Source organism: Sorex araneus, chromosome 1 (genome assembly GCF_027595985.1).
Source record: "Sorex araneus isolate mSorAra2 chromosome 1, mSorAra2.pri, whole genome shotgun sequence".
Lineage (NCBI taxonomy): Eukaryota > Metazoa > Chordata > Mammalia > Eulipotyphla > Soricidae > Sorex > Sorex araneus.
Window position 1 is genome coordinate 123,308,221 of NC_073302.1, and position 27,749 is coordinate 123,335,969.

At 39.2% G+C, this 27,749-nt stretch overlaps 2 protein-coding genes across 7 annotated transcripts in view; both read right to left on the bottom strand.

The window, feature by feature from the left end:
* The window catches only part of NADK2 (NAD kinase 2, mitochondrial), a 55,377-nt gene extending 43,321 nt beyond the window's left edge, over positions 1-12,056 (bottom strand). Inside the window, exon 1 of one of the 4 annotated variants that reach the window (XM_012932050.2) lies at positions 11,561-12,056. In XM_012932050.2, coding sequence (XP_012787504.2) covers positions 11,561-11,866 — 306 coding nt within the window. In that variant the 5' untranslated portion in view covers positions 11,867-12,056. The remainder of the gene's footprint in view (positions 1-11,560) is intronic. The other 3 variants (XM_055146606.1, XM_055146577.1, XM_055146595.1) reach the window with 3 other exon arrangements.
* Positions 12,057-16,448: 4,392 nt separating this feature from the next.
* The window catches only part of RANBP3L (RAN binding protein 3 like), a 58,626-nt gene continuing 47,325 nt past the window's right edge, over positions 16,449-27,749 (bottom strand). For all 3 annotated transcript variants that reach the window (XM_055139968.1, XM_055139961.1, XM_055139974.1), the window contains 3 exons: positions 27,557-27,699; positions 22,026-22,215; positions 16,449-18,847 (listed from right to left, as the gene is read on the bottom strand). In XM_055139968.1, coding sequence (XP_054995943.1) covers positions 18,804-18,847; positions 22,026-22,215; positions 27,557-27,699 — 377 coding nt within the window. In that variant the 3' untranslated portion in view covers positions 16,449-18,803. The remainder of the gene's footprint in view (positions 18,848-22,025; positions 22,216-27,556; positions 27,700-27,749) is intronic.

Consider the following 27,749-nt stretch of genomic DNA (forward strand, 5'->3'; position numbering starts at 1 on the left):
AATAGTTTTTAAATTCTAACAATTTTGAACTTCAATTATTCCCTGTGATACCTATACATTTAAACTAGATAGTTTAGATTTCATAAAAATCACAATTTAATTTTAATACCAAGTGCAGCATTAACTTTTCTGAATCATAGAGTCAACAATTTGAAAACTGGTAGATTTTACAGCATGAATGTTTTATCTGCTTTCCTGGTCACACCAGCAATGCTCAGGGATTTCTTCTGCTTCTGCACTCAGGAATTACTCCTGGAGGTGCTTGAGGGACCATATGAGATGACAGGGATCGAACCCCGGTTGGCTGCATGTCAGACAAATACCCTACCCACTGTACTATTGCTCCAGTCCCAAATGGTTTTATTTTTTAAAATAGATTTTAAACATATTACATATAACCACATGAAAGCCTAAGCTGACCTTTGTTCTACTTGGATCTGTAGCGCTCATGTGCTGCAAATCCAAGATCTGTGAACTCTATTTGGAATTTGTCATGCAAACAAAGGGCTAGTTTGCTCGCTGAGAATGGTTAACTTCAGATATAGACATTAAACTAAAAGAATTACCTGTCCTAGTTGACTCTAGTGACATTTTATAACACTGTTATCTCACCATTATTATTTTTCTTTAAAATGTTTATGTCCAAAATGAAATGTCGAAGACAAAAGTTTTTAAATATCCTCAATATCCTTTTAATAACAGCGGGTAAGGCATTTGCCTTGCACACAGCTGACCGGGGTTCAATTCCTCTGTACCTCTTGGAGAGCCCGGCAAGCTACCAAGATTATCCTGCCCGCACAGCAAAGCCTGGCAAGCTAGCCATGGTGTATTTGATATGCCAAAAACAATAACAAGTCTCACAATGGAGACGTTACTGGTGGCCACTCGAGCAAATAACGGGAATAACGGGACGACAGTGCTACGACAGTGCTATCCTTTTAATATAGCTGGAAAACTGCTCACTACAGATTTAAAAAGCATGCTATTTTTGTTCCTTCTCCAAATTCCTTTATATGTTGCCTCTTTGTGAACAAAATCAGTGTTTCAAGTAGTTATACAATATACAATCATAAGTATACTCTCAAGTCATTGCTTACTGAATTACAAAATAAGTTTCTAGATAGCATTTTTTGTGAAAGGTATTCTACTTTTTTTAAGTCTACTAAAATAACACAAATGAACTTATTTTTAAAAGCTAAATTACATAGATTATTAACCTGAAATAATTAGTGTTAATGTCTTGATTCCTACCTTCCCAGTCTTTTGTCTATGAACATTATGCTAAGAGGTTTAAAGTTTTGCCCTTACTCTATAAAGAAAAATGCATTTCCCCAAAAGAGGTGCTAAGGTCACATTTAGCTATATAAAAATTAATATGTAAATTACTACTTAATTTGGGTAATTAACGAGGCTTGAAAATCTATTCTAGGAGTAAAATTACTGAATATGGATGAGCAAGGCATTAAAATTGAGATTAATCCTCCCATAACCCAACTATGAAACCAAAAATGTAGCAACCACCTCAATGAATATGCTCAAAATGCTTTTCTTGTTTACTTTCTCCCTGGGATTTCTAGGCTCAAGGATTGAAAAAAGAGAGATGATGCAGCAAGTAAGGTGGTGCTCACCCCAATTCAATACCCAGCACCACAAAGGGTCCGCCCAAGCACTGCCCGCCAGGTTTGGTCACAAAGCCCAGGATTAAAATTGTATAGTCATGCTGGTGACTCAACTGTTATTATTTTTATTTTTTTTATTGAATCACTGTGAGATAGTTACAAGCTTTCATGTTTGGGTTATAACCACACAATGATCAAACAAACACTCATCATCCCTCCACCAGTGCACCACCAATATCCCCGGTTCAACTGTTATTTCTAACATGGAACTATGACTCCAAATGAATGTGCTCAATTTGACATCTTTCCCTGGAAATCTAACAGGCATCTTAACTAATATGCCCCTGGTTTTCTAACACACTGGTTACCATGGTTTTAAGAGTGAACACTTTATAGGGCTAGAAATTAAGTGACATAGCTAGAAATTAAAATGTCATTTCAAACTCTTGTTCCCACTCAAATTTCTTGTGCACTAATTCTTTAATAGCATATGCTCGGCATAGTTAATTAAAGGATACAAGTTTCTATATTATTTTCTTTAAAGTTCTGAATGGTTGTACTAAGGTTCATGAACTGCCAAAATAAGCAGAAAGAATAGGCATTTTTTTAAATCACTGAATAAAAAAAGCATCAACATAAAAGTCTTAACAAATTTTTAAAGTTCATAAAATTATGTGTGTTTAGTGACAGAGCACAAGCCTTGCATGTGTGAGTCCCTGGGTTTGATCCCTGATACTACAAAGTAGCACTGTCGTCCCGTTCGTTGTTCATCGATTTGCTGTCCTGTTTGTTGTTCATTGATTTGCTCTAGCGGGCACCAGTAACGTCTCCTTGTGAGACTTGCTGTTACTGTTTTTGGTATATTGAATATGCCACGGGTAGCTTGCCAGGCTCTGTCGTGCAAGTGGGATACTCTCGGTAGCTTGCCGGGCTCTCCGAGAGGGACAGAGGAATTGAACCTGGGTTGGCCCTACCCACTGTGCTATCGTTCTAGCCCAGCACTACAAAGTAATAATAATAAAATATGTATGTGTGTTAGAGACTCAGGGGTACCTAGTGACTAAGAGAGGCCAGGAGTTCAATCTTTCTTGTCTCCACATGCACTGAGCATGGTCCCAGAAGCTTTGTTGTCTGGGACCCTGGGCACCAACAAGAGAGTTTGCAATCTCCAGGGCAGCCAAGTATGTGCATACTCCCAGCCAGAAGTGGGAGCACTGGCAAGCACTTCAACTAAATGTGTCCCCTGGCAAGCCTGTGTGGAGGTGCTGCAACTAGAGTATGCTGCCGTGCTGAGCATCACAACCAACCGTGACAACCAGTCATCGCACCAAGGGGAGAAAACTATTCTTGTTGAAGTATTAGAGGCATTTTCCTTGGCCAAAATGGAATTTATTATAGTATCTTAAAACCTGTCATTAGTCCTTTGAAAATTACCATTTTACACATTAATTACTAAGAAATATGAGTGAGGGAAGGAGATGTGTCTTTTTCAATTTAACACAGAATTATGAAACTTGCGATGATGGTTTGTTATATAATTTCACTAAGCACAATTTAAATGACATCTACACAACTAAATAGTAGGTCAACATTACTCAAAATTGTTTAAAGGAATTAGTGACATCCAATTAACCACTAGGAAGTGAACTATTCACTAAGTGCAAGGAACCATAGCCCTCTCCCTTAATTGTATTTGGCATTTTTCTTGGGTCATTTCTATCCCACTTACCTTTCTTCCTGACATTCCCCCACTGTTCTCTTACTACTTCAGTTTTCCTCACTTTAATTATGTTAACCCACTCCCTTAAATGTTGGCATTGCTTACGACTCCATCTTTAACCTTCTTACCTTCTTAGGGGTTCCCACGTCTTTCAGAACTATTCCCCTGTTCCCCTCCGTATCCTGAGATTTTTCTATCGAGTATAGACCCTAACTATGAAGTCTATGCTGCCTGCTAGCTCATGTCTTTCTCTTGAACTACGAGAACAAATTTTCAAATGCCTACTTTTATATCCACCTACTGGTTCAAATACCTCTCTCCCCAAATCATCCAAATCCAATTATACATTCCTCTTAATTTGCTTTCGAAGTCCTACATAGCAGTCAGTTAATACTATTTCCATTTACTTAGTCAACAGAATAAGCCCAGGCGTCATCTTTGAATCTTCCTCGTGACCTCCATGTAGTCAGTAGCGCAGCCAAATGATTATACCTGCAAATTGTTTCTCCAATCTGTGCTATATATTCGTGCAGCCACTCGTGGGAAATTTGGACATCAACTCTTATCTGGTCTCACACAATGGCTTGCCTCTAGAATCTCTAAACTAGGTCCTTCTTTAAAAATCCTTATTTCCCATTCCTCCAACATAACCACCACCATAACCAGAAAACTGTTTTTCATACTAGCCCAGAATGCTAAAATCTCAAAATGATGATGATGATGATGATAATGATGATAATAATAATAATAATAATACAAAAAACCTGACATTTCTCATTCCATTCATGAGAACAAAGAGTAGGGCTAAGGTTTGGATTCATATATCTACCCCTTCATACGGTGTCCAGACTTCCTAGCCAGCCTCCACATACTTACTTTTGAACAATGATTTTCAAACTTCCCTTACATTCATTGTGACATTAACTTAATGATCACATCCAGCATATTTATTAAAGAGAAAATAAACTCTATGTTATAAGGCTAAATTGTTTCATGTTATTTTTTATTTCAAATATGTACTGTCATAATGTAAAATTTTCCTGACTGTGGACTAGTTAAAACATTTGATGGCAAAAAAAAAACATAAACTCAAAATTCTTCAAACATCCTAAAATTATCACTACCATCACTTTGGCAACAATGTTAGTCTACCAAGTGCTGATAAGAATATGGGAATCAGAGTTACTCAATGCCTATTAAAAATTATTTCTACCTCTAATTCCATTTTTTAAAATAGTAAAAAAAAAGCAAACTATTTACCCCCAAAATGGAATATTATGCAGCAGATTAAATGGGCTAACACATAAAACAGATTTGTTTTAAATCCAATTGTGAATGAGAAATCAATGATCTAAATAGACACCTATTCTAAATATGACATTATTGATACAACATTTTGGGGCTCCTCTGCAACAAGGGAGGTCAGGGGATACTCCCAGTGATAGTCGGGAAGAGTATGTAGACTTGGGACTGGTGGTACTGGGGGTTACCAGGCTCATGCCTGGCAGTATTTTGAAGAAGGCAAGATAAAACTTGGGGCCTCACATACGCAAGGACTGCACTCCACCCCTCTCAGCTATCTCTCCTCCCCAGTCCCTAATGCAATATATATATATATATATACTTATATATATATACATACACAATATATATATACACATTTATTCATACATACACATAAATATATTCCAGGTTAGTAGTTACCTCTGGGGAGAGAAGAAGGAAGAAAGTGAGAACAGGACTACACTTAAAACATTTCTTTCAATATTATTTGAAAGAAATACTGCAAAATATGTTATGTCTAGTTAACTGGATACACAAGTGTCTAGTTCTTTTGAAACTTTTTAATGTGATAAAAATACACTACATAACTGAGAAGGATCACTAAAAAGCAAACTCAAAAGTTGAAAAAAAGTCTCAAAGCTCTTCCTTTTAATCCTGATCCTCCCTAAATTATACTCTTCTTTTTGAGTATTTTCACATACCACTTATCAATAGTTATGGTAGGGTTTAATATATTTTCGTCATATACTTAAATTTTTTTCACCGTACATTTAGAAACTGTTGATTCACCTTGAGTCTCCGGAGCCTAGCAGGATGCCGAACACTTATGAGGTGGGAAGTCAATAGATTGTAAAGAATTATTTGAAACTGACATGTTAAATAAGATAATCAACAAATGTACTGAACATTCACTGGTAACTATGACACTGCAAACAAGTATTTTAAAAGCAGATTATAATCTTTATTTTCACCATTAGAAAAGTACTCCTCAATAAAAGGTTAAAAATTCAGAATATAAAGTTAAAAAGTTAAATGGATAAAAATCATAAAGTTCTATACAAGCATGTAATGTAGAACAAAATTCAACAAATCTTCAGTTACTTTAGCAATCTTAGTAGAGAAATTTCAAAGAAACCAAATTAGTCTCATTTTAGATATATAGTAAATCTGATATTTACATGATGGTTATCATTGTAGATATAAAAATTAGGGAAAAGAATTATGCTTTAAACTAAATTATAAACACTAGTTTAGATCATTTAATCTGATGATCTTCAAAATTAATTGAATTGAAAAAGGAAAAGTAGAAATTTATTATTTCAAAGTCATAGTGGCTGAGAGGGGAAGATGACCTGCTCAATTTTAGTGTTGCCAGGCTCAAAATTAAGATCTCCAAGTATTATTCTAAAACGTATTCACTACATAGTACTATTATTAAATCAATCATATTTCTACTCCTGCCTGAGAACCATAAATACTCAATATATTAAGACTTAATTATAATGATTACATAGGCCAAGAACTACTGTTATGTCCTAATTCTACTAGCTTTCAGTTAGAAAGAAGAGAACCAACTGACTTATTATGAAGAAATCTTTTACAAATGTTGATCTAATTTCCTGCACAATCCATAACTACTGCTCATTATTTTTTAAAAAAAAATCTGTAACAAATTTTTCTAAGGCATGAAATAACTGGTACAGTTGCATAGAATTTGGATTTCACATAAGTTCATTTATACTTTACTAAACAGGAATGTTTAATGTGCATCAATAAACACTTTTAACTCATACAACTAAAATTAGAAAAGTGATCAGAGAATCTATTATTCTCAGGGTTGGTTACATGGTTTTTGTTTTTAAACTTCTCCCCAAGTGAAATGTGAAAGTTAAAATTCCGGGTTCTAAGCAAATTGGTCAATGATTCTCAACTGTGATTTCAATTCTCTTACATCAGCTAAGTCTCCTAAAACTGCAAACATTTATGTAAGAGATAGTATACCTTCTGTTTCCATTTTCAATTTGTGCTTCACAGAATTTAAAATGTTTTCTGGCAAAACCAAGAAATCTCATGCTCAAGTAGAATCTTTTATTTAGGTTCATGTTTCTCAAACATATTCAACCAGAAAAGCTCTTGTAGGGAATAATAAACTATGGAAAAACAAGCACCTTTACCCATTGCTAGTGAAAGTATATACTGAAACTTTCAACGGAAGCCATGCAACAAAATCTATTAAATTTTCAAACGTGCATGACTTTTGAGTCAATAATTTCACTTTTAGGCAATCAGCTTTGAGTTTGATTAACACATGTATAATTGACACATTCTTAAAATAAAGATGTAGTTAAATAAATTAAGATGGCACACAATGGATTACTATACATACTATTTTTTTTCTTCAAAAGGGTGAAGAATAGCTTAGCTTGTGCCAAAAGAAAAAACAAAAAAGAACATCTCACCTTGTTGATTTGGAATTCTATATTTTTTTCTGGAACGAAACCTAAGAAAAAGCTGACACTACTTACTTTCCAAAGAAAAAAACGAGTGCCTAGGACAAGATTAAGACTTTCCATTTATGTACTCTTCTGAATTCTACATTTTAAACCATTTTAATATGATATTCATCAATACAGTTAAATCAGCATAACATCAAGTGGAAATTAAAGTGTTTGAAATTAATGCAGAATCAAGGTCAGGACAAGACTTGATTTTAATTGGGGCTGGAGCGATAGCACAGCGAGTAGGGCATTTGCCTTGCACGCAGCCAACCTGGGTTCGATTCCCAGCATCCCATATGGTCCCCCGAGCACTGCCAGGAGTAATTCCTGAATGCAGAGCCAGGAGTAACCCCTGAGCATTGCCGGGTGTGACCCCCAAAAATCGAAAAAAAAAAAGATTTGATTTTAAAATTAAGTTCAAAAGGTAGAAAGGAGCCAGCTCACAAAGGGCCTTGTTTGACACACTAAGGATCATGAAGGGATCACTAACAGCAATGTTTCTCCACCGGAGGCCAGAGAGCCCCCTGTGGGGCCCCCAGATATTCCAAAGGGTCCACTAGTGAAAATGTACATGGGGAGGGCACAGCATGAGACTAGAGGGCCAACTGGTAAGACAGAAGTAAGAGACAGGAAACAAGTTGGAAGAGGCCGTGGTGAGGAAAAAATAAAAAAATTTTTAAAAAATGTAAAAGGTAGGATCTGGTAATTCCTCACCAACTGGAGTTGGGGGTGACAAGACAAGAGGTGCGATTCGGGCATTTGCATTTTAACAAATTCCTTACATGACTCTACAGGTTACAGGGAGCTTTTGCGTTCTGAACAGACAAGTATAGTGGCCAGATGTTCACTTGAGATAGACAGAGCTGGTGCCTGTACTTGAAGATTTCAAAAAAATGAAGTTCTGTTAGAAGGCTCTGGAGGTACTATGGAAACATATTTGCTCCATTTGGCAAATACTCATATTGCATATACTGTACTCACTGCATACCATGTGGCATAAGAATTACATGCCCAAGAATTACAAGCCAATTTATACCATAGTTTTAGCAATCAAAATAAGGTAAACAAAATCCAAGGCACTACATCTCCCAAATTCATGAGAGCAATAACTAAATACGGTTTAACTAACAATAAAGAAACTGATAGATGAAATCATTCTATCCCATTATAATTTTTAAAAACCTGGAAGTGGAAATCTTTAAATGGCATTGTGTTAGGGCAAAGAAGAGCTTGGAAACTTCTCATTTACTAGGTTTATATTAAGATATTTTAAATTAAACTCTTCTCAATGGCCAGGAAGGTGTGTTTATGATGCAAAACTTTTCCCAATCAGCTTTGGTTCTTCTAAAGGTCTAATCTATGAGTGTAATGAACCAGTTAATGAAAGTCCCCATTTGCCAACAGCTACATTTCATAAGACACAAGTAAACTGTAATAGTATAATTAGTCCTTGAAAGTCCTGGGCAGTTAGAAATCCTTGAAGGAGAAAAAAAGAAGAAAGATATTCACAAGAAAAGTCATAGATCAGTTAGGAGATGAAAAAAAAGTGATTTTTCAAAGCAGTGTAACATATAAAAAAATTGTTTTAAGTCAAAGTTCGACCCAGTTTGAAGGATGTAAATCTATTTCTGTACCTATAGAAAAACTAAGTATTTCTTCTAATCATTTAGGTTCCTTAAAGTTAGACAACTATGTGGTTACTGAGGATAAATTACACCTGCATTCATTCCTTGGCCTTCCATTTGCATTTTAACAGGCTACCTAATAAGAGACCTGTCTGCAACAAAACCATCATTGCTACAACAAAGAAATCTCTGATTGACACAAAATTTCAGGTATCATACCACTATGGACCGGTAGCCAAGGTATCCAAGACTCAGGTTAGCACCTGTCCAGTTCTTTTTATACCCAATTCACACAATTTGTAAATCTTAATATCTTTTACGCCAGCAAAAACAGCAAACAATACCAACCATGTTACCATTCCTATTTACAGAATACCACTTTAGAACAACTTCACATAGAACAGAATCCTTTGTCTTGTTCCAGATCTCTGTCCGGGCTCCACCTCATGCTACCCTGAATACTGGCTTAATAAAACGAATTCAATACAGAACTAAACCAATAAAAATTAATTGGAACAACTAGACTATTCCATTCCCTGGTGTTTGCAAAATGCCATGTTCCATAGTACCTAAGTTTTAACCAAAGTTGCCCGGCAAACAGTATTACTGAGCAACAGAGAAATATTTGCCAAGTAGAGATTTCTCCTCAGATACTCAAATAGATAGGTACATTGGAAGTTCTGTTTCTAAAGACTCAGCAATCTGCCTACATTTAGGAACTTTAGCTTAGTGACACCCTAGTTCAGAGTACAAGGAAATAATTCAGGTGGCTCCATTTTCTTTAAGCCTTTGGAAAACTAAGCACACTCCCAAATGCCAGCACTTTCTAGGGCTTTGGTGGCTAATAATCCATCACTGGAGTCTTTCACTTACAGAACTAGAATACAAGCACTTAGAAAACTACCACACAAATAGTTTTCACTCCATAGGCCCAGGGCAACTAAAAGATGCATAGAGCCTGGGGGCAGAGAGAGTAGTACAGGGTCAAGGTGCTCCTGGCACTGGATATGGATTGCTGAGCATGACCCCCAAACAAATAGACGACAAAGATCCACTTTTAGGAATTTAATCACACAGATGCTGGGCTTAGCAAGTCCTGACTCCAGAGGTTCTGCCACTCTGAACAAGCCATCTACTTTATTATTTTACATTGTTGTGGGAGATTTCCATAAAGCTGTACAAAGGAATATTTTATGCATGCATTGGGCAATTTCAAAACATATATCTTGCAAAATTAGAAGAACAACCCAAGTGCCATTCTCTGTCCCAAAACAAACATTCCTACTTTTGCTTCACCCCCAACTTCATTTCCTAATACCCATTTTACTACCGCCTCAGGTTCAAACTGTTCGCTGAACAGCTTTGCAATGGTCTATCTCACAAATATCCGACTTAAAAAATTTGAAAAGAGAGTAATGTGGAGCTCATGCCCAATTCAATCAACTTAGTGAATGGCTGAATAAATAGCAGTAATCCTACATTAAAAAAAAAAACTAAAAACTGCTCGCTGATTAACTCTTTAAAGAATGTAAAGATTTCTTGGGGAGAGAAAACAAATCCACACCTAGTACACCTCCATCAGGGAGCTGCCGGGAATTTCAATGAACTCTTAAAGAATCCAGAAATCATGCTAAAAGTAGATCAGTATTGAAGCAAAGAAGAATTAAAACTTCATTGTGATGTCTCTACAAATACCACCAAAATTCTGCTAGAGACGGCAAACCAGACCAAAATGCTTACAAAGGGGCAGCTACTCTTGCACTGGATTCTACAAAAGTAGTTGAAGGTAGTTAATTGCAAAGCCTTCTGGTGCAGTGTCAACATGCCCAAGGCGATTTTCCTGGACTGGGTGCTGTGACAGCACCATCACCTTCCCTCCTTGAGTGTAGGTGTGGGGAGCAGCAAAGGCTCAGAAGTTTCCAAAAAAAAAAAAGAGAGAGAGAGAGAGAGAGAAGAGAGATAAGGGCTCTTTTGCTCCCCACAACATGGTTGTATACACTTTGCAAAGGCATCGGATCTTATTTGTGCCAGCTATCTCCTGTGGAAGGCTTGTGACTGTACAGTCTCTTGATAGCATACTTGAGCCAGTTTCCTGCCCACCCCTTTGTCTCGACCTTCCTCAGCAGCCCAGATGTGGCTCTTCTCCCTTCTCCCTCTCCTGGGCCCCGAGACACGTGTACCTGGGAAACTGACTGCAGCCCCCGTACCAGCTCCTGCGCAGGCGAGGCCGTCCCAGGCGGGCTGAGTCTCAGGCCTTGCAGCACCGCCGCGCGGAAGGGGGTGTGTCCGGGCCACCTTCGCCCTCTCCTCCATGACCCGCGGCGGCGCCCCACATCTGGGGGAGTGGGGGTAGCTCTCCCCAGCATGTCCAGTCCTCTGCCACCCTCACACCTTTCTTGGGATCGGAGTTAATTCCGCGCCCCCCGCCCCCCGCAACATGGGGTGGGGGGGAGAGGATGTATCCCCAAGTGTATCCCCAAATCTTTCCACTGCGGGGCCCCTTTTTCCCCCTTCCAAGGTTTCCTCCAAGTGACCCCAACCTGGGGGACGTGGAGCGGGGGGGAGGGGATGGGGACCCTCGGCACGAACAGTGACCCCCCCCCACCTTTCTCCCGCCCTCTCCTGCAATGAGGGCTCTACGAGGAAACCAGGGGAGCAGGACGGACTGGGAGTCCGGGGGCGGTGAGGGGGTCCAGCCCGGGGCAGAGGCGATCTCGGCCAGGGGGTGCGGCCGCCCCCCACCCCCAGCGGAGCCGGGGAGCGAACTGGAAGCGGAGCCCAGACACCACGGCGGGGCCGGCGGCGGGGACCCACCAGCTGCTTCAGGTCCTCCTCCGAGAGCTCCGCGTAACGGTACCGCTGCTGCTCGAACTCGTACCGGGTGGTCTTGGCCACCACCACCACCCGGGAGGGGCGGAAGCCGCCGTCGGGGCGGCTGCCACGGCCCGCCAGCTCGCGCGGCTGCCCCTGCCCCAGGTGCCGCCCGCCGCTGCCACCTTCGCCGCCGAGCCGCGGCCGCGCCGCGGGGCCTCCCGGCGTGCCCGGCCCCCTCAGCGCCGCCGCCCGGCCGCCCGCCACGCGCCGACAGCTGCCTAGCAGGAAGCCTCGGTAGCAAGTCATCGTCAGCCCGGCCGGGGCTGCAGGCCGGGGCTCCCGCCGCCGCTGCCCGCCGCCAGGAGTGCGAGCCGCCCCGCACCGCCCGGGCAGCGACTCACATTCGCGCCGGGCGGGCAGAGGTTAAATGCACGGCGGTGCGTGGCCCGCGCCACCAGGGGGACGTGCCCAGACGTTGACGGAGGCGGGGCGAGCGGGGCTATTGGGAGCCGGGGGAGCCCCCGGCGCGAGAAAACGGGGAGGTGGGGGTGGGGGGGAAAGCCGGCCGCCTCTGGGTGATGGGTTTTGTTTGTGTACGCTCTCCACCCGCGCCTGCGCAGTGCGGGCGCCGCCCGGCCCGCCTCCCGCCTCCCCCGCGGCCCAGCTCACTCCCCGCCCAGCGGGCTAAGTCTTTCAGCCAATCAGAGCAAGCTTAGTGCTAGGAACCCCCGCCCTCACACCCAGGCGCTCCGGGGATTGGCTGGCGCAGAGGGAAGTGCAGGAATTCTATTTGGTTTTCGAATAGCCTCGGAGGAATCCAGCTGGAACCGGTCCGGAGCCACGTGTTGTTTGACTGAAGGTGGGGGGATTTTGAGCCTGGTGGGAAGGCAGGTGTGATTCAGTCTCCCCCTTCCCCAGGGTTCCATTCTTTTTCGTTATTCCACGTAAGGGCAAAGCACTTAAGTGTAGACCCTCTCGTATTTGCGCTTAAGACTTTAGTGTAAGCGGTAAGCGTAGACCCTCTCGTATTTGCACTTACGCGCTTTGTTCATTCATTCAACGCATAGAGGATAACTGAGATGCTCTTCTGACCCTGGTCTACGAGACTGTAAAGAGCTTGACCTGCATCCCGCCGCATGATTTAAAGGCCTGGTGCAAAACTGAAGATGCGGAGTACTTTGATCAAAAATGATAAGTCTCCCTGAGAGGAGCGTGTCCGAATGGGGAGATGAGATGGGACTGAAGAAGCAGAAAAGTGAACGAAGGGTTAATACTAAGTTGTATTTTATCCTGTAAGCAGTGAAGACTGTGTAACGGGAGAGAAATGAGTTCTGAGGGCAACGTTTGGGGGACTATTGATCTGAATTAGGAATGTTCAGATTGGGAGACTTGGGCACTTTTAGGAATAGTGGCTTCAGTAACTAGGTTAAGGTTGTAAGTAATGATGGAATGAAAGAAAACGCTCACATTGTTAAGGGAAAATCACATGACAGCCCCATCTAACAATCTGGCAACTCTTTGCGACTTTGAAGTTCCAGTTCTATCAGTGACTAGCTTTTGGACTTTGCTCGGTTACTTTATCCACATACATAAAATGGGAGCGCTGGACTAGAGTTATGCCAGGGTTCTAGCAAATCCACGTAGGACTGAGTCAGTGGGTCTTTTCAGCTACCCGACACCAAGGACACTTGTTCCTGGGTTCACTGATAGTTTGAGTCACTAGGTGCCAGGTAGTATATTTCTGGAATGCTCAGTGGCGTCAGGAGGGATGTCAGCTGCTATGTTAGGAAGCTATGGCCCCCTCCCTACCTCAGGCAGCTCCCTGTAGTGGAAGCTTAAGCACACCTCTGAATTCCTTTGAGATGTGAATTTCTGGTTTATAATTTGAATGTCCTCTAAGACCTTTCTGTATTTACTAGTCTAAACTTTGTAATTCTTTAGAGGTTGAAGAAGCAGAAAAGAGAGTAGTCGCAGAAGACTGGTTTGAAACTGGTGAATAGGAGGATGTCAATTCCACCGGACCAAAAAGGAAAAGGGGGGAAAAATGAATGTAGAAAACCAAAGTTTTAACCAAATTCTGAGTTTGGTTGTACACATGTGAAATTGAGGTCTTCTTCATTAGAGATAAAAATTCATTTGGAGGCAGGGAGGGGGGGGATTGATCCCATGTCCAGCCACAAATGTTTTACATCTCGGTTGGGTATCACTTTGTCATTTTGGGATCTCATTTCTTTTCACCGCCTTAAAATAATATTCAACCCAGTTACCCTCTAATATTTTTATAGAGTATAACAAACCTTCCTCGGACTGGATTTTCCTTTTCAATATCAATATTTAAACATGCTCGTATCTGTGATATCTTTCATGTTTTTTTAAGTCAACTTTCCAAGTCTTTATTATTGCTTAGAGCTTTATTTATAGTGAATATTTTTTGCATTTGTTCTTCTTTTTCTTCCCTTTTTAAAAATTAATGAACCATGATTTATTATAATTGAGTTTGGGGCATACATTGTTCCAGCATCAATCCAACCCCTCAGTGTCAACTTCTCTCCACCAGTTCCCCAGGTTTCACTCCACCTGCCAGCCTGCCTCTTTGACAGGCATATTTTTAAGTTTGGTTGTTGTCCTTTGGCTCTCCTGCTTTTGGTGTTGGTGACTCTATGACTCGGTAGTAGAGCTGTCCCACTCCCACCCATAAATTGAACTTGTAGGCATTAGCTGAGATTTAACTTGAGGCGCTTGGCCTGTTTTCCCCAACCCTAACCCCTTACCTCTCTCCTCTTCTTACTTCTCCCCCTCAATCCCTTTCTTTCTCTGTCCTTGTTCTTCCTGTACTGTGGGATCAAAAGTGATGTAGGTATAATCCCTTTCACATCTTGCATTTCCTCATCCAATTACTCTAAATGCCACAGATAAGTGAGATTATCCTGTTTGTTATTCTGGCTCATTTCATTTAACAGGATATCTTCCAGTTCTATGCAAAATGCAGCAAGTTGCATGATTTTATTGTTCATTGCAGTGACATAGTATTCTGTTGTGTCTATATGCCACATCTTCATAATTCACTCATCCTCATTGAACACCTTGATTGATTCCCTATTTTGAAAGACAGTTGAAATTTCTCCCCCAGCACTTCACTTCTGCTATTTCCAAGATTACTAAAAGATCTGATTGTAAACTCAGAGAGCTTTTAAAAAGCCCTTAAAGAAGATATTTCGGCAACATTTGGAATGGTTATCATTAGATCTTGGGAGAAAACTGTTATTTTTGTCAGGGGCATAGGCTATCAAACGCCAGGGCCTCATTCTTGGAAACCATGTGCTTATATATCCCAGGCCTCTGCTCATAACATTTCCCACGCTAGTTCCCAACACACCAGTCCTTAATGTGTTAATTGTGTACTTCACATCTCTCTGTTCATTTTATAGTTTTCCCTAAATTTATTTTAAGGACTTATAGTTTCCCTCCCTTCCTCAAAGCCTACTTCTCTTATGCATGCAGTACTTCTAGTGTTGTGTAATAAAAAGAGTTTAGGCTTTGGATTTTGAAAGACCTTGATTTATTACCTTTGTCAGTTTTGATCTCATTCCTTAACCTTTCTGAGATTATACTTTAGTTATAAAGTACAGCAGTTAACAATATTATGAAAGTAGGTACAGATGTCTTTTGCCCATTCAAAATATTTACCTCTCTTCCCTTGCTACTGACTTTAGCTGCTGCCTGTCTGATTAACCCAGATTATCTCCTTTGCTTCAAATTCCAATTCCTATCTTTCTATTGGATAATGCCTCTTACAGCACATCAATAGAATTAATTTTATATTTGAGGGCCTCCTATGGTTCAGATACAATTGTCAAATGCTGAACAAAATTATAAAAAATGTAAAAAACTACAAGGAATATCACAGAAAAAAAAGGAGTATTAATTATATTAAGATGTTCAAGACACTGGAAAATATTGCTTCATCTCCACCCCAATGCAGGGATCAGCATAAACATGTAAGAAAGATAATGATCTCTCTGCTTCCCTTTAACCATTTAGTGCAAATCAGATCCCCAGATGAGCCAAAATATTTCAGTAAAACCCATTCTTTAATATAATTCTTCAAATGTCCCCCTCCCACCCAGTTCACATTATGCATCTAATAAAAATTTCTATTTAGAGGCCAGAGAGACAGTATAATTGGTAAGACACTCATCTTATACACACCAGACTTTGTTCAATTCCAAGGACATCAGTCAGCAATGATCTTTGAGTCCAGAGTTTGGAGCAAACCCTGAGCACTTGAGGGTGACCCCCTGTTTGCCCCCCGCAAATAATTTCCATTTCCTCTATTCTGCATCAGAGTTACTCTGGGCTTATGAAACAACTAACTTAAAAAATTGTTTTTCTTTTTCTTGACACTAACTTTCATGCTAGAGCTCTTCTTTTCTCTGCTGTTCCCTTTTCTCTACCATTTTTCTTTTAATCTTTCACATTAACTTTTCTTTTTCCCTTTCCAGCCATTGCTTAATTCTTAGTTTAGAAAGATGCCACCAACTACATTTCTTCTCTACGAATTTCAGAGATTGAATGGCCCTCTCAATAACTAGCTTTTATAGTTGTAGTTAATTCAGTTTTAGGAAAAGAGCAAAGCTTTGAACAATGAACATACTAGCTATATTCTACAAGAGTTCATTCAAGTTTCAATGCTAAACTAAACTTTTAGGCATTAGTTAAGATTTAACAATAAAAAACATATCTGATGTTATTATTACAAAAGATATTTTAAGTAGAATTAGTAATTTAACTTAAAAAATGTGTTCTCACGTGTACATCCACGTGATATTATTCAAGTAGCATATTGTAAAGTTATGCCATTATTCCAAATAGGTTATTAAAAGCACTTTCAAAAGTTGTATTGAAATTGTGAAACTTATCTTCTTGCTATAAACTGCTCCTCCAAATCTATATTTTGAAGCTGTAAACTCCAATTTGATGATATTTGGAGAAGGGGCTTTTTCAGATAATTAAGATTAGATGAGGTTATGAGGTAGAGCTGTGGTTGAAGAAGATTGGTGATTTGTAAGAAGAGACATCAAAAATCAAAGACTCTCTCTTTGTCTCTCTGTCTCTGTCTCTCTCTCTCTCTCTCTCTCTGTGTGTATGTGTCTTTCTCACACACTTCTCCCACAAAGCAGAGGTCATTTAAGCACGCAATGAGAGGGCAGTCACCTATAAACCCAGAAAGGAGACCTCAGGATAAAGCATACCTTGCTGGCACATTGACCTCAGACTGTAGCTTCTGAAAATCTGAGAAATAAATTTCTGGTGTTTAATCCACCTAATCTATAGTAATTTTCCATGACAGCCCCAACTAAGACATCTCTATAATAGGGATATCTATTTAGGGGTGACAATCAAAGGTCAATTTTTTTTTAATTTTATTTATTTTTAATTAGAGAATCACCGTGAGGGTACAGTTACAGATTTATACACTTTTGTGCTTATACTTCCCTCATACAAAGTTCGGGAACCCATCCCTTCACCAGTGCCCATTCTCCACCACCCGTAAACCCAGCGTCCCTCCCACCCTCCCCAATCCCATCTCCCCCCCACCCCACCCTGCCACTGTGGCAAGGCATTCCCTTCTGTTCTCTCTCTCTAATTAGCTGTTGTGGTTTGCAATAAAGGTGTTGAGTGGCCGCTGTGCTCAGTCTCTAGCCCTCATTCAGCCCGCAACTCCCTTCCCCCACATGGCCTTCGACTACAATGTAGTTGGTGATCGCTTCTCTGAGTTGACCTTTCCCCGGAACGTGAGGCCAGCCTCGAAGCCATGGAGTCAACCTCCTGGTACTTATTTCTACAGTTCTTAGGTGATAGTCTCCCACTCTGTTATTCTATATATCAAAGGTCAATTTTAAGTCATGAGTGACCAAACTACATTCATGAAGAATGAAATGTGACTATAAGTACCAAGACTATTTTCTTCCGTAGTTCATGAAGTGCTTCTAAAACAGATCTCATCAAGGGTGCCTTGAAACTCTGTTGCACGATTGTTGGGATTTCTATAATCTATCATAATAATGTCATTCAAGATAATAATTTTACTTTACTTTTTGATGCACTTGTTTTATTTTTATTGTATTTTAAATTTATTTATTTACTTGTTTTTGTCTTTTTGAGTCACACCTGGCAATGCTCAGGGGTAATTACTCCTGAATCTGCACTCAGAAATCACTCCTGGACGTGTTTGGGGGACCATATCGGATACAGGGGATCGAACCCTGCTCAGCTGCATGCAAGGCAAATGCTCTGCCCTCTGTACTATCACTCTGGCCCCATGGTACACTTGTTTTTAACAGGTCTTCATACACTCACAGCTACTTGAATATTAATAACAATTTAATCACATAAAGAGCACAAGTTAACATACTTCACTCTATGTACTTACTGCTCTGATACATGGATGATATATTTTGTTCATTCCTTCAGCTATTGGATGCTGATAGTGAGTCATGCATATACAAATTGCAATAAATACAAGTCCAAGAACAAATACTCTACAGGAATTAATGCCATGAATATATTCTTTTATAGTACTAGTAAGTTTGAAAACTAAATAAAAATACACATTACCTCAGAGAAAAAACGATTTAATAAAATGCTATCATGCAGTGTATCATGCAGTGCTTTTCCAAAAATTTAATTTGGAAATTTCACAAAATATTTGTTTTAGGGGAAGAAAAGGCATGACTAAAAAAATAAATATTTAGTTAGATCTATTTTACCTATTATTTATTTACCATATCCAGCAATCTATTGTTTTATTTATTATATCCATCATATAAGAAATCCAATAATGAACCTCATTCCCCTGAACGCGACAGGGATGAATGGAGACATTACTGGCGCCCGCTCGAGCAAATCCGTGAGCAACAGGATGACAGTGATACAGTGATACAGTGATATACATCAATGTGATGGATAGTTTGAATCAGTTATCAAATCCTATTCTACATTAATTTCTTCAAAAATGATAAATTTTACTTTCAAAGTTCATATATTTCTTAAATTTTATTCACAATAATCAAATATAAAATTTAAGAATTATTAGGCTGCATAAGATAAACATTTTAATTGCAATAATTGTAGTTCTTGAGCCATAAATGCTCAGAAGAATGAATAGGATCTTCTAGGATAGTTTAGTATTTTCAGTAGGTAGCCTTTTTGTAGATGTTGTCATGTTCATAGTAGATATCATTCATGAACAGGCAACTGATTTTCTGCAGGTCCACCTAGAAGGATCTGTGATATAAATTTAAAATTCTTTACATATAATATATTCAGATTACATTAATATTAAGTACAACTGAACATCAATAATTACAAATATGTTTAGTGAAAGGACATAAAATATGCAGAATCCATATTTTATAGAAGTAACATTTGGAAGTAATAATTTTACACAGACCTCTTCAGAGAATGACCCCCTTCCTGAATTTATGGGACACCAAAGTTTTTGTTTGTTTGTTTTAGGGTCACACTTGCAGTGCTCAGGGCTTATTGCTGGCTTTATGCTCAGGGATCACTCCTGATAGGCCCGGGGGACTACATGGGATGCCACATGGGATGCCAGGGATTGAACACATGTAGCTGTGTGCAAGGCAAATGCCCTAGCTGATCCAGCCCCAGGGCGACCAACTTTTAAAAACTAAACTTTTGTCACTTCAATAACATTTTAGCATTTGTACTCAGCACACCTAGAAAGGGACTAAGTGAAAAGGGAAAATGTTAGAGGAAGTGGGAGATTCATGATTACCATTTACTTTGCATTGTGCCTGTTGTTTTTAATTTCGTAGGAAGGTAATTTCATATTTTATTTTTCTTTTCTCAGATATAATAAAACAGGCTAATAATTGCATCATCTCTGTTTTTTTTTCTCTTTTTGGGTCACACCCAGCAATGCACAAGGGTTTCTCCTGGTTCATGCACTCAGGAATTACTCCCAGTGGTGCTCGGGGGGCCATATGAGATACTGGGAATCGAACCTGGGTCAGCCGCGTGCAAGGCAAACGTCCTATCCGCTGTGCTATCTCTCCAGCCCCCTAACTGCATCATCTCTGATAAGAGAATTTTGCCACTTAATCTTTACTTCAAGTATTTTGAATGCTAAATGAATACATTGAAAAGTTTAATCCAATTTAATAGACCTCCTTTTGCTCTTGGCAATCTAAACATAGTAATAGAAAAGATAGTTGTATTTATATATTTTATCCAATTTAAACAATTATAAATCATTTGTTTAAAAGAATGACTTTTCTTTTATTACTTAATTCTCTGGTTTATTTAATCAAGCAGTTTGTGATCCTCATCCACATGTTTTATGTGTTCAATTGCATTTTTAGTATTAAGCTAACAGAGATATTTCACCAAACTCTGCTGGTATTTCTTGATACATTCCTAAATTAGGTATAGTTAAAGTAACATGATGGAAATGGATAAAAAGTTAGAAAGATACTTGCTAACAAACTCACTGTAAGAAAATTACTTACTCCTTTGTGGGGCAGAATTCAAGACTAATTTACCCATTACTGACAATATTTGGGTGGCTTCATTGGAATAACCACAAGTGTATTTCTATATTATTATTATTATTATTATTATTATTATTATTTTTCCTTTACAGTGCTTTTCCCCAAATAAATGGATACATTTAAGTTTTAAATCCACGCATACAAACAAGCACTAAAACTAAAATCTTGGCTCAATGGAAAAATCTTGACCCAATTTCAAAACACACACAAACACTCACAAACACACACACAGTACCATTTGCCTAGGCAAAGAAGAAGTTCAGTTCCAGAAAAGAAACAGCATTATCAATGTTTTGGGGATCCCTGATGGCTCTACTATGTGTTATTGTTATATCACCCATGATAACCAGTAATAAAATGAAAACAAGTGAATAGACGGTCATTTTCAGGTATCAATGTAGTACTTAAATTGTAAATACAATCTTTTGTTTGGAGGTGCAACCTCCCCAGCATTCTTGGTTTTTGTTTATTTATTTATTTATTTTTTGTTTTGGTTTGTTTTGACTTTTTGGATCACTTCCAGTGATGCTTAAGGGTTGCTCCTGACACTGCACTCAGGAATCACTCCTGGCTGTGCTCAGGGGCCATATGGATGCCAGGGTCAGCTTTCATGCAAGGCAAATGCCCTACCCACTGAACTATTGCTCTGTCCCCCAGCATTGCTTTTAGTCTGATGCTTGGCGCAGTGATGTGATGTTGTCCCCAGGGGTGCTCAGGAGGTCATGCAATACCCAGTCAAACTAGGGGCCTTACGCGTGCCCGATGTGTCTCCAGCCCTGCCCTTTAAACACAGTGTCTTATGAAACATAGTAAAAATTATGAAATTGATATGGAAGTAGTTTATCAAGATTTGACTATTGGTAAAATCCTAATAAAGGACACATACAGAAGACTAATTTTTTATCCTACCTCTCTGAGCCCAGATCCTTTGACCCAAGCTTCTTGTGTTCTAACCACCACCACTCTCCCTGAAACTTATTTTGCAGTACCGAGAAAGAGATCAAACCTCATACATGGAAGGCACATGCACTTCTACTAAGATATACATATATGTATATATGTATATATATATCACAACCTCCCACCCCACCCCCCTTCTGCCTCTATGACAGGCTCTACTTCTCTGTCTGTCTGTCTGTCTCTCTCTCTCTCTCTCTCTCTCTAACTCCCCCTCTCTCCCCCCTCTCTCGGTTTGCAATACAGACACTGAAAGATGTATATCCCTTTACCAACTTCTAGCACTGAGTTCTTGTCTAACATGATCATTTCCAACTATTATTGTCATACAGGTCCCTTCTCTATCTTATCTAACCTCTGCCACACACACACTTGTGGTAGATTCCAACTATTGACCAGTCATCCTAACCCCTGTTTTCCCTGGCCATGGATATTAGTCTTCTAACATATATAATATATAATATGCACTGTAGCACTGTCATCCCGTTGTTCATTAATTTGCTCAAGCAGGCACAAGTAACGCCTCTATTGTGAGTCTTGTTGTTACTGCTTTTGGCATATCGAATACGCCATGGAGAGCTTGCCAGGCTCAGCTGTGCGGGCGGGATACTCTCGGTAGCTTGCTGGGCTCTCCGTGAGAGACGGAGGAATTGAACCTGGGTTGGCTGCATGCAAGGTAAACGCCCTACCCGCTGTGCTATTGCTCCAGTTCAATACATAATATATATTGTTTTTATATACCACAAATGAATGCAGTCATTCTATATCTGCCCCTCTCCTTCTGACTCATTTCACGCAGCATGATACTCTCCATGTCCATCCATTTCCCAGCCACCCACTTTAAACAAGTAGGTTCCACTTTGTAAAAACCTGATTTAATATTTTAGTATTAAACATAGTTCTAATTTGACTAAGAAAAGAAAAGTTATTACCTGATCTAATTTTGGTAATGTGGATAAGATCATCTTCATCTTCATCACAGCTATCACAGTTTAATTGTTGGAGGACTGTTTCTGCCTGGCCTTCAGCTTGATATATGTTTTTCTGATTATCAAAGGCTCGCAGTGCAACAAGACGATGATGTATCGCTGCATACAGGTATCTTGTATCTTTGGCACCAGCCTGAATAAGGAAAATTAAATTGTTAAAAAATATAAATGTTCATTTAAAATATCTGCATTTCAGCCGCTAGTGCGGCCACTCGACTTCATATCGCTTCATTCTCAGCAATGGAAAACAACTTATCAAATGCTTCCTTTTCAGCAGGTCCGACTTTAAGGGGGAGAAACTCCAAACAATAATAGTGAGTTTTGTGTTGAAATATTGAATCTAATCAAAGTAAAGAGAAAGTAAAGTGAAATTTATCAGTTACACAGGTGGGGTGGGGGGCTGGGGATGTGGGGGGCAGGGTGGAGCTATACTGTGATTCTTGGTGGTGGAATATGTGCACTGGTGAAGGGATGGGTGTTCGAGCATTGTATAACTGAGACTTAAACCTGAAACCTTTGTAACTTTCCACATGGTGATTCAATAAAAGAAAAAAAATAAATAAAATATCTGCATTTTACAAATTTGTCATGTTACATTTCCACTAAAATAAGAATTACATGACATAAGTCAAACACCAGAATATAAGTAACCCTAAAAAAAATCTCAAGGTAAAAAAGTCCATCATGCTTGAATAAAATAAAATATGAGGTAATTTTATTTACAATCTCAACTTGTTCACTTCGAATTTTTTGATTCAAATTTTCAGTTTTAATTAAAGTTTAAAAGCAACCTTGTTCCATCATTTTACACAAGGGAAAATCAAAGAATTGGGAGGCTTACATTTTTTTTTTACACCACTTTGCTTAGACATCCCTGAAAATCAACTCTTGAAAAGTGGAGCTTGTTAGAGAAGTCTATCATATACCATATACAATAGAATTCAAAGAAAATCTAGGGAAAGATTTATCTTGCTACCCATCCAGAGAAGTAGCAAATATTTCAAAGCCAAGGACTGAGCATAGAAACACTGCAATGCTTGTGTAAAACACAAAAATAAAAAGAAAAGGAGCACAGGCGGCGAGGCAGGCGAAGGAAGGAAGAAGGCCAAACTGGTTGCTCGATCGGTTTATTTCATGTCCATCTTCATTCTCCTCTGATTCTCCTCCTGCTTCTTTCTCCCCCATCCTACTTCATTCTCTCTCTCTCTCTGCCTCTCTCCTGGCTCTCAGTCTCTCTCTCGATCTGTGGATCTGGCCCCCGTGGATCTGGCCCCCAACCCACTCTTACAGCCTAGTTAAATCTCCCCAGCATGAGGGGGTTGGGGCATACACATAGGTGTGGTCAGCAATAGGGTAAGGTTCTTTTCCCTCAGGGGATGCTTCTCCTAGGACTTAATTCTCTTTCAGCAGGAGGATCCACCCAAGGGCAGAGTCCCATGAATGTGTTTCTCTTCTCCTCAGCCAGCAAACATATAAGAATTCATAATATTAATTATTTTGTATGGACACAATAAGAGATGCATTAAAGCTTATAGAATTGCTCTCCTGGGGCCATCTCAATCTCAGACTACAGTGCTCAGGCCAGATCAGTCTTTCCTATTCCTGGCAGGGTCCCAGTCTCATAATTACTATTGGATCATGACAGCATTTGTCTATGATCAAGCTCTTAACTTATAGTTAAGAATTAGGCACTTTGGCCAGGCCCATCTCGATGCCAGGGTAGCACATAACTCACCGCTTGCCCTGGATCCTTCCCGTCCCACGTCAGGGACCCTACTTTGGGGTGCTAGGAACTGAGGGCAACTGAGGCTTAAGTGGAGAAAGCAGATGCCCAGGAGGGAATAATATTCGAGGCCAATTAAGTCTTAAGTTATAAAAACATAATATTGTCTTCTTGTGTCTATACAAAAAAGACATAGCTTTAAAGTAAATTATTCAAAAGGCATAAAGAGGAGAGAAAGGCAATGTTATAATATTCAGTGTCCTAGGAAGTTCTGACCTTACCAATTAACAGAGTTTGATTAAGGGAAGAGCAGATAAACTGGTAGAAATGGTTACAGATAAACAGAGGAATGGGAGTGACTTGGGAGCACTTTGATGGGTGTGACTGATAAACCTAAGCTCCTAGTGGCAAGGGGGAAAGGACAAACCAATGATATCCAACAATGCTTACTTATCAGGAGAAGCATCTGAACTTATATATTTTTTATTTACATTTTTAGGTTGCTTTTATTCCTTTTGGGTAAAACACTTAACTATAAGTTAAATATTTGTATTTTTTGTGTTGAATTAGAAATTATGTAAATATTAGGTAAATAATTATTGACTAGTTCTTGAATGTTTATATTTCTTACAAAGGCGTAATTATTTTATTTGTGAAAATGGCCCATTGCAAAGTCCAGAGCCACCTCTGCAGCAAGTTGCTTTGTTTCTTTTTAATTTAATTTAATTTTTTTTTATTTTTAATTAGTGAATCACCGTGAGGGTACAGTTACAGATTTATACATTTTTGTGCTCATGTTTCCCCCATACAAAGTTGAGAACCCATCCCTTCACCAGTGCCCATTCTCCACCACCAGTAAACCCAGCATCCCTCCCACCCTCTCCAGTCCCATCTCCCCCCACCCCACACTGCCACTATGGCAGGGTATTCCCTTTTGTTCTCTCTCTCTGATTAAGTGTTGTGGTTTGCAATAAAGGTGTTGAGTGGCCATTGTGTTCAGTCTCTAGTCTACATTCAGCGCGCGTCACCCTTCCCCTGCATGACCTCCGACCATATTTTACTTGGTGTTCCCTTCTCTGAGTTGCCCAGAATGAGAGACCAGCCTCCAAGCCATGGAGTCAACCTCCTGGTATTTATTTCTACTATTCTTGGGTGTTAGTCTCCTACTCTGTTATTCTATATTCCACAGATGAGTGCAATCTTTCTATGTCTGTCACTCTCTTTCTGACTCATTTCACTTAGCATGATACTTTCCATGCTGATCCACTTATATGCAAACTTCATGACCTCATTTTTTTCTAACAGCTGCATAGTATTCCATTGTATAGATGTACCAAAGTTTCTTTAACCAGTCATCCGTTCTAGGGCATTCGGGTTTTTTCCAGATTCTGGCTATTGTAAACAGTGCTGCGATGAACATATAAGTGCAGATGTCATTTCGACTATACTTTTTTGCTCCTCTGGGATATATTCCCAGCAGTGGTATTGCTGGGTCAAATGGGAGCTCAACCTCTAGTTTTTTGAGAATCGTCCATATTGTTTTCCAAAAGGGCTGAACTAGTCGGCATTCCCACCAGCAGTGTAGAAGGGTCCCTTTCTCCCCATATCCTCTCCAACAGCAGTTGCTTTTGTTCTTTTGGATGTGTGCTAGTCAAAGGTGTAATTATTTTAGTAGATTAGTAACAAATGCGGAAGATGCATTTTTATTGAAATATAAATATTATTCTGTCTCTCGACTTTCTCACATTTAATTTGAAATATAGCCTCTAATTAATACATTTAATTCTGTCAAATTTACTTTAATATTTTCAATCAAGAAATTCAGAACAGTAAGTTAAAAAATAAAATCAATTTGATACCTTTTTGAATCACAGATTTGCTGTTTTAATGATTGGAATTACCAGCACCTACATTAAGAAAGTACTAGTAAGAACAAAAGTTGACTCAGTCTTTCCGGAGAGGAATTTGTCAAGTGAAAACTTTTTTTAGGCAAAATAATAAAGTATGTACATAAATAATTTTTTTTACCTTCCAGTCAAACTTTATAGTAATGAAGTACAACAAATGAGCTGTCTTTAACAAAATATGATTGATGGAATAAATAATAGTCACAACAAAATAGAATTCTTTTAATTTATTAGAAGTATATTTGAAAAATATTATAAAGATAGAAATACTTTTGGTGATAAAAGTTATCTATGTATATTTCATGTGAATACTAGTTATTTAACTCAATAGCATTATAAAGTATGTAATCATTATTTTTACTTGACAGATAACTTAAGTCTTATGAAGGAAGACTAAAAAACTTCCCCGAAGATCACACAGTATGTGAAGTACAAGTATAATAAGGATCACATGACATAGATGTACTAATTTACATTTACATCCATATATATATACATATACAAACATGCATCCTGAAATATTGAATTTTAAATATTAATAATGGCCCTTTCTGGGAGTGAAATTTGGGTGATTTTTTAAATTGCATTTTGTTATCTTCAAAATCTATTCTGTAATTTTAAAAGTCTGTGCAGATCAAGTATTGAACAGTAGAATCTAATCAGGGTTAACAATCTCAATGCCACTCAGCTCTACTTGCTTGTTAAAAGCAAAGGGGTTCTGAGCTGGCAAAGTATAAAGAATCATCTTGCTAAAGCACAGCCTGTGGGTATCACCTTTTTCAGGGCAAGGGGGGCTAGTGAATTGAGCCAGACCCAGTGCTTGAGGACTATTCCTGGCTCTGTGCTCAGGGATAATTATTTCTGTTTATGTAGAGAAGACCATATGTAGTGCAGGATACAGCTACATGCTAAACAAGCATGATACAGGTACATGCTTGTTTAGCATGTACCTGTATCCTTGTCCTATTTCTCCAGCCTCCATCAGTCTACCATCTAAATGTTCAACATCACATATACCTTACAGGTAGCTACTTAAACCCTACTAGTTAATACAACCTCTGCTAGTTAATACAACGGTATTAACCCTGGGAGTTAATACAACGTCAGTGAGTCCCTGCCAACTTCCCACCTTACCCCATTACTCTTTGTCAACCAGTTGACTAGTCTTATCACTTTCTGCCTGACCTACTGGGGACATAGTCTTTTCCAGTCTTCTGTGGCTCAGTTCATGGGGGAAATCCAACCTGTTTTCTGGCCTTATTCCTGCCAGCCCTGTCTCTTGTGCCTGGATCTTGTATTTGAGGTCAAGCATTCCTGCTGCTGGGAACAACTAAAGCTGTGCTCCCATTCTGTTACCTTGGAGACTGATTCATGTCCAGAATTGGAATTTGCTATTGAAGTGATTGTTTTAACTAGCTAGATCTGTATTTTTCCATTTCTCACTGGTTCCTTTCCAGTCATCTCAGAGCTTTCTCAAAGCTTTCTCAATTTCAGCATGCAGTATTAGTATTGGTGGTAGACTCTGGAGGCCTGCTAGGAGCCAGTCTGACAATAGATGCTTTAGTAACTCAATGCTGACACAATTTCATTAATAAAGAAAAATACAATGATTTATAGCACACATCAATATACATGTTATGGGGAAAGTACCAAGTGATTCCTTTCTGTTTAGTATTAAATTTTCATAGTAAATTTTGATTTTACATTACATTTTAAATAACCACAATGGAAGGCTGATCATTTTTGCCAACAGCATAGGTTCTTCTAAGATGAAAAATAAAAATCAAATAATTATAGAGACTATATAGTACGGCAATCCTTCACCACTTAAATATTTCACTTACCTGAATTAAAAATACTTTGATGCTACAGTCTTCTAAATCAGTAGCTGTTATTCGTAAATTTTTGTGGTTTGCTCGTTGAATCTGCATTTGAGCCCAGAGTTTGCTGTTGAGAATCAGCCTCAGGCTGCCTTGATTGCGCATAACTGAAATAGGGAGATGAATGTATGAGAGGACAGAACAGTTGGTTCCTTAG